The following is a 7,809-nucleotide window of genomic DNA, read 5'->3' as shown; positions in this document are numbered from 1 at the left end:
AGTACCGTTGCTTGAGCATCATACGGTGGTTGGATTTATTTGTTGGAAACACTTTTTATATGTATAGCAATATCTTTACTTCACCAAGAACTTACCATTACCAAAGGATCCTTAGGACGATGTCAGAAGTTAGAGTTTAGATCCTATGCCTCAGACATAATCAAACTCGTTGACAAGCTTGATGATGGTTTCTCAAGATATTGAGATATTGATACCTATTTTACTGTATATGCCTTTGATTCTTTCTTTATTTCGTTAGATTAGTTCAATAATTTGTCGGATGTAATCAAAACCTTTTTGAAATCCATTGGAAACTGCAATAGGACTTGCAACATTATTTCACGTTATTAGGTTCCGACATTGGTTAGTCAAATTGAGCATATCCTTTGATGCTCCAAAAACCTACGCTACGATACACAGCGAAGTTCTACCAAACTCAAACAAATATGCGAAAATACCGATACATGCTTCGGTACGAATTTGATACATCATGTTCGGGAACATATGCGCATACTTCCCTCCAATCGGTGAAAGAACCGAATAAAAAGATGCAGAATTACCGGTCGTGTGATAAAAGATACCAGAATCTGGAAAACCTGAAATCTGGTATCGAAATAATGAGTGGAAAAAAAACGGGAAGAATATCTGCAAACGATGATACTAGAGTACAGTGCCGGAGCCGGGAACACGAGACTAGATCTAGAGGGAATAAAAAAGGATCAAAGGGTATAATCAAGTACAGTGCCTAAGAGGCGATTGAAGATATCGAAAAGGGTAGGAGTAGGATTAATCAAGACAAGCAGGCAAGGATAATGACTTGGGACGAAAGCGCCGAGATTTGCATCCACCCAGCCATAGTTACTTGGCGTTCGTACTGTGCCATTTTAACGAATACTTATTAGTGAAATTAGCATCCCAATATCAAATCCAAATATTGGAAAAACGGCAACAACAATACTGACAACAACAAAGGACACCAAACCTTTCCCTGCCTGCCGCTCTGGGTGAGCCAGCATTAGAGTGATTAAAACGCGGTGCCACAGTGGCCGGAAAGAAGGCAACCAAAGCTAACACAGGCTGTGCATTTCCCATTGGCAAAGAAACCGCCATCGCTGGCATTTCACAACACCGACGAAATAAAACGTAAAACAGGAGACACAAAACAGGCACGATTGTAATTAATGACAACATTACGCTGCTCCTGGGTTTTTTTTTTTTTTGTTCCAGCCCGGCCCGGGAAACGGGAATCTTTGTTGGCCCCTGTTTTAGTTAGTGAATTTCTCAACTGGTAGAGAGAGGAACGTCTGTACTGATTGAACGCTTGCGCTAGACTCATTCTTTATTCCTTGTTTCCTTCATTCGTCCCCTCAATACAATTCCCAAGCAACAAATTCAAGTGACAGAAGGTCATATGTTTATACCGTACAAATTCATTACTCAACATAGCCGCCCCCCGTTGAAAGGTAGCTTTCAACCCTTATTACGAAACCTCTCTTTCTTCCTTCTGTCCGGGCAGTATGCAGATCTTGGTGATGGCTCTTCTGTAAATTCCATCCTTCGTTTTCACATCAACCACTCGAACCAAGCCGTCATCGCCAGGATAAATCTTCAGCACTCGGCCGAAGCGCCATTTGAGAGGGGGAAGGTTGTCCTCCTTCAGCAGGACCATAGTGCCCTCCCGAACGTTGTCTCGCCTTGAAGTCCACCGGGTACGCGGATGCAAACCAGACAAGTAGTCTCGATTCCATCGCTTCCAAATCCGCCGAACATACTCCTGCAATTGTTGATAGCGGTCCAGGCGGTTGCCTGGAATCTCAGCATAAGATGGCTCAGGGACCGATGTAAGCGCCCGTTGAATCAAAAAATGACCCGGTGTCAGAATTTCCAGGTCCTCTGGATCGTTGGAAAGTGCAGTTAACGGTCGCGAGTTCAAACAAGCCTCCACTTGAACTAAGATAGTTTCCAGGTCGTCTCGCCGCAAGATACTGGATCCTATCGTCGCCTTGAGATGCCGTTTAAGCGACTTCACTGCGGCCTCCCAGATCCCACCGAAATGGGGTGACCGCGGAGGGATGAAGTTGAAGGTGATCCCTTCCGTTCCGCAGTAAGTTGTAACAGCATCCTGATGTTGTTGTTTCTGGAACAGCTCATACATCTCCTTGAGCGCTCGATCAGCTCCCCGGAAATTTTTGGCGTTGTCGCACTGGATTACGGATGGTTTACCGCGACGAGCTATGAAACGCTTCAATGTAGAAATGAAGGCTGGAGTAGACAAATCGGCAATAAGCTCCACATGTACTGCCTTGATCACAAGACAGACGAAAACAGCAACATAGCATTTGATTGGAGCAGCCTTCTGGTTGGTTTGTCTATAGAATAATGGACCACACAGATCCACACCAGTGTTGTAGAATGGGAGAACTGGGTTTACGCGTTCGCTGGGCAAATCTCCCATGATTTGCTCTGCCGTTGTTGGTTTGGATCGGAAACAACTTACACACTCATATACGACCTTTCGTGCCAGGTTGCGTACGCGAAGGGGCCAGAATCTCTCACGCAGGCTAGATATGAGCTCTTGTTGTCCCGCATGCAGATATTGTCGATGATAAGAACGCGCAATCAGTAGGGTCAATGGGTGAGAAAACGCTAAAATTATCGGATGTTTGCGTTCATACGAAACAGGCGCGTTTCGCAAACGACCACCCACACGTAGGATACCCTCTTTCAGAATAGGTGTTAGCGTTTTCAGTTTTGAGTTCGACTTGACCGCTCCAGTTTGACGAACATCCCGAAGCTCCTCAGCAAAGGTTTCTTGTTGGGCCAGACGAACGAGCGTTAGAGACGCTGACACTAATTCATCTATTTTTAGAAACCCCTTTCGTAGATTTCCGCGGTGTGTCGGTTGACAATTGTACATGAATCGCAGCAGATATGCCGTAAGTCGCACCAATTTTTCGTAAGATGAAGAAAGATCGAATAGAAAATTTGGCGGTACCTGTTGAGATGTGGCTACAATCGATCGCTCTTCCAAATCTTCCGAGGAAATTTCAGTATTGGGTTTGTTCGTAGGCCAAGCTTGACTTGGAAGATGCAACCATGAGGGCCCTTGCCACCAAAGTTGGGAATCCATGAGCTGCAAAGGCATCATTCCCCTGGAAATAATGTCAGCTGGATTGTGCTCGCTGGCCACATAACTCCAAGGCATCTTGTAGGTTTGGTGCTGGATTTCCGCAACTCGGTTCGCAACGAACTGTTTCCAACGGGAAGGACTGCTTGAAAGCCAATGAAGAACTATCGTTGAATCAACCCAGAAGTTGATTTTAAGCTCCAATTTCACCCCTTGCTTCACCTTCTGCCATAAGTGTGATAGTAACAACGCTCCCGACAACTCGAGCCGTGGAAGGGACACGTTTTTCTTCCGTTTGGTATTAGGTATCGGTGCCACCTTTGACTTAGCACATAACAACCGTACTGAGACTTGGCCATCGGACGATTCTGCTCGTATGTAGATACAGGCGCCATAAGCCCGTAGGGAAGCATCACTAAATCCGTGAGCTTCAATTCGCACTGTTCCACCAATTGCTCGTCGTGGAATTGTCAAGCTAGTCAGATCAGCGAGTTGTTCTCTGAAGCGCAACCAGAATTGTTGCCGTTCAGACTCCAAAGGTTCATCCCAGGTATTTTCGTTCTTCCAGAGCTCCTGCATGAAACACTTTGCTACTACAATGACTGGTCCTAACAGTCCAAGAGGATCGAACAACTTAGCTGAGTCTGATAACGCAATGCGTTTGGTGATGATTTCTGATTCCTTCCAACCAGGCACACTAAACCCTAGCTGGTCCGATGATGGCATCCATCTTAAACCCAAAGCCTTGATGGATGTGCTGCGATCGATGTTCAAAACATCTCCCTCGATTTGTAGTTCAGCTGGTATTTGCTCCAGTAACTCAGACGAGTTTGAAGCCCATTTGCGCAGGTGAAATCCTGCCGATTGTAGAAGCTGATTTATTTCGCTGCAAATAATCCGGCCATCTTCAACAGATTCCACACCGGTGATCATGTCATCCATGTAAAAATCTTGCTCGAGGACCTTGGATGCCCTGGGATATCTTGTTTCTCCTTCCTTAGCCAACGCTTGCAGACAACGGGTGGCCAAGTAAGGTGCGCAGGCTGTGCCGTACGTAACGGTTTTCAGCTGATAGATGCGAATTCTATCATCAGCAGATTCTTTCCACAGGATGCGTTGAAGTGGACGATCGGATTCCTTCACCCAAATTTGGCGATACATTTTTTCAATGTCAGCCAAAATCGCAAATCTGGGTACTCTAAATCGGAGTAACAACGACAAAAGATCATCTTGCACTGAAGGTCCCACCATCAGTGCATCGTTGAGGGATACCCCTGTATCAGTAGAACTGGATGCATCAAATACGACTCTTAGCTTAGTCGTGAGGCTGTCGGGTCTTACTACACAATGATGCGGCATGTAATATGTCTTTCCAATGTCATGGCGGTCAGATGGAATTTCTTCCATGTGTCCTAGATCGAGATACTCCTGTAGGAATTTAGAATATTCCTGCTTCAATTTCGAGTCGATATTTAATCGCCTACAGAGCGATTGTAGCCGCCGTGATGCAGCTTCATAAGAGTCACCTAGTTGATTAAGCCTTTCAGTACGCGTTGGTAAGGCTACCACGAAACGGCCTTCGTGGTCTCGTGAAGTTGTTTGTACAAATGCTGCCTCACACTCAGCTTCCTCGACGGATAACATCGCAGGGGAGTAGCAGCCTTCCAGTTCCCAAAACCGGCTTAGTTGGTCATTCAGCGTCATGACGTTGAGCACTAAGGAAGAGTGTGTTAGACCTTGGCTTACCTGACCTGAGACAATCCAACCCAGCTCCGTGTTTTGCAGTAGTAGTTTTGGGCTATTCAACCGAAGAATGTTACCCAAAAGTAGATCGTTGTAACCTTCTCGCCCAATAAGTAGATCAATTGGCCCTGGCTCATAGAAATGAGGATCCGCCAACGTCACTCCCTTCGGTAGGTTCAATCCTTCCGGATTGACTGCATGTGCTGGCTGGTCCCACGTCACTTCTCGCAGCACATGGAACTTCCAGCTTGCCTTGAAGGTAGAGCAGTGAGAGTGGATAGCAAGGCTCACAGAATGATGAGACGAATGCTGTGCCTTCCCTATTCCACCAAGCAGATGATGCTCGTTCCTCTTCTGGACTCTCAACAGCTGTACCAATCGTTCCGTAACAATGTTGATCTGTGAACCTCCATCCAGTAAAGCTCGAGCCCAGATACGTGTTCCGTCAACATTCACTACTTGTACCATTGCTGTTGGTAACAGGATTATTTTTTCGAAATTGTTGCGCGCACAATGTTGAACAATAGAAGCCGGTGTAGCTGCTTCTGCATTTGATGTAGACGGCAGTGATGACGCTGATGCTAATGACGACTGATCAATTGGAGAATTCGGTTTGTGAAGCATCGTATGATGATTTCGCTGACATACACGGCAAGATCCGGACGAACAATCCTTTCGCTGATGACCCGCCGACAAACAGTTAAAACACAACTGTCCGTTCCTCACTAGCTCGTGTCGCTTTTCCACAGATGCATTTCGAAACACTTCGCACAGGTACGCAGCATGTGAAGCCCTTTTGCAGAATGAACAAACCTTTGTGGCCGGCTTAACCACGCTGTACACTTCGTTGCGGGTTTTCATTCTGCCTCCAGCTGTTGTTGCTTCACTTGTTCGATTCCTGTCTGGAGCCATGGCTTGCAAAACAGTTGCTTGGCTGCGAAGGAATTTCATGATCTCGTCATACGTGGGAACATTGGTTGAGCTATGATGTATTTCCCATTGTTTAAGTGTGGCCAGGTCTAATTTAGCGCAGACCATGTGAGCTAAGAGCACGCTCCATCCTTCCGTGGCCACTCCCATTCTAGTCGTCATTTTAACACCACGCTCAAAACTGTCAATTAAAGAAATCAGTGATTCGTATGATTCCTTTTTCATGTGTGGTATCGCAAATAATCCATCAAGATATCGTTTCACCACTAGCTTTTTGTTTTCGAATCGCGATTTCAATACTTCCCAGGCAACAGAATAATTTGCGTCGGTGATTTCGATGTCTCCTACTACGTTAAGAGCATCCTTTTGAAGAGAGCCTTTTAAGTATCGTAGCTTGTCTACGTCGGCTAAATTCTTATTGCGATCAATAAGACTGAGAAAGGCATCTCGAAACGGTAACCAATCTTCCATCTTTCCATCAAAAGTTGGCAAGCGCATTTCGGGAAGTTTTGTGTGTGGCATGGTATCGCGTGTTGGTGTGGAAACTACACTTGATGACAAGTTTCTTTCAATTGCCAATGAAAGCTCAAAATGGCGGTTCTCGAAAGAGGCGTACTCTTCTTCTTCTTGTTCGAACTGTGCATTGGAAGAAGAAACCAAATTGTTGGTGTGCCATGTTTCATATTCCGTGGATAGCATCGACAAGCGTGACGCACATCCTTTCAGAAAAGCGGCATCCGCTCTTGTTGCATGCTGTAGTGCTTGATCAATGCGGTCCAGCCTTTGGTCGAAATGCTGACGCATTCGCTTTCTTTTCTCCGCCAGCATTGCTGCTGTTGGAAAAGTAGGACTTGAATTTACTGATTCAAAACCTGCAAACTCACTCTCCGAAGCTTCTCTTGCCACGGCTGCCCTCAGTATTGGATTGGCTTGGACATGATCGCTGTCTGATGCAGCTTGCACATGTGATACACGATGCGATGCGTCTTGTTCCTCAAACGCCGCCGACGTCGTTGGAACTGGTGAACCAGGCATTTTCACTTGTAACAAAAAACACTTTTCACAACACTGAATGTTCGTAAAATAGTTCAATTTGTCCCGTACTCTACCTGTAGAATTTGTTCAAACCACGCGGTTTTATTGTTCGCACACTCACGCACACACCCGGATTAACACACGCGGAACTTTGCTTTACCCGAGAAGAGAGAATTGTTCACTCGCGCACACGCTCACTCCGTTTGAATAACGCGCGCGAACCTTTATCTTAACCCGAAAAGAGAGAATTGTTCACTCGCGCACACGCTCACTCCGTTTGAATAACGCGCGCGAACCGTATTGTTCACAATACGTTTGTTAGCACCGACCACGTTTTCCACGAATTAAAACGTTCGATATGCCTTAAGCAGGGAACTTGCCTCCTTGCACTGAAAACACTTCTTGCGTATTCGAACGACTGATGATCGATCACAAGCAAAAGATACCGTACCGACCGCGTTTCCACAGATTGAAAACGTTCGATGTACGTGTATAGGGAACTTGCTCACCTACACTTGAAACATACAACTTTGAATTCAATGTTCACTAACACTTGAACAATGTATTGTTCAACAAGCGTCCAAAAGACTGAGGCTTGACCGTCAGAAACAATAACTGGCACCGACCACGTTTCCACGTATTGAAAACGTTCGATATGCTTTGTACAGGAACTTGCAAACCTGCACTGGTAATTTCTTGTGAATTCGAACGGCAGCGGTTCGACGACACACAATAATGTATCGCACCGACCACGTTTCCACAGATTGAAAACGCTCGATGTGCGTGTGTAGGTAACTTGCGCACCTACACTGGAACAAACGATACCACCAACGACGTTCCACGAATTGGAAGTCAGGTACTCGGTTTGTGGGGACACTTGCACTCCCGCACTGAAGCTACACAACACTTCTCACCGAAAACGTTCTACACTTTGAACGCTCGATGCACCAAATGTTGCGTATCTGGACTTCACA

At 45.8% G+C, this 7,809-nt stretch overlaps 1 protein-coding gene across 2 annotated transcripts; it reads right to left on the bottom strand.

Moving 5' to 3' along the window:
* Positions 1-1,288: 1,288 nt before the first annotated feature.
* LOC121592542 lies at positions 1,289-7,275 on the bottom strand. 2 transcript variants are annotated; one of them, XM_041914108.1, is made up of 2 exons: positions 4,654-7,275; positions 1,289-4,555 (listed from the first exon to the last, which is right to left on the bottom strand). In XM_041914108.1, exon 2 carries the CDS (start codon positions 4,532-4,534, stop codon positions 1,481-1,483), a length of 3,054 nt encoding a protein of 1,017 aa, XP_041770042.1. In that variant the 5' UTR covers positions 4,535-4,555; positions 4,654-7,275; the 3' UTR covers positions 1,289-1,480. The 2 variants fall into 2 exon arrangements, with proteins under 2 accessions (XP_041770042.1, XP_041770032.1); XM_041914098.1 differs by having other exon boundaries at positions 1,289-6,909; positions 6,996-7,275.
* Positions 7,276-7,809: the final 534 nt, after the last annotated feature.

This window comes from Anopheles merus, chromosome X, assembly GCF_017562075.2.
Source record: "Anopheles merus strain MAF chromosome X, AmerM5.1, whole genome shotgun sequence".
In the NCBI taxonomy this organism is placed as follows: Eukaryota; Metazoa; Arthropoda; class Insecta; order Diptera; family Culicidae; genus Anopheles; species Anopheles merus.
The sequence above is the reverse complement of the archived record's forward strand: the minus strand, read 5'-3'. Positions and strand labels throughout refer to the sequence as shown.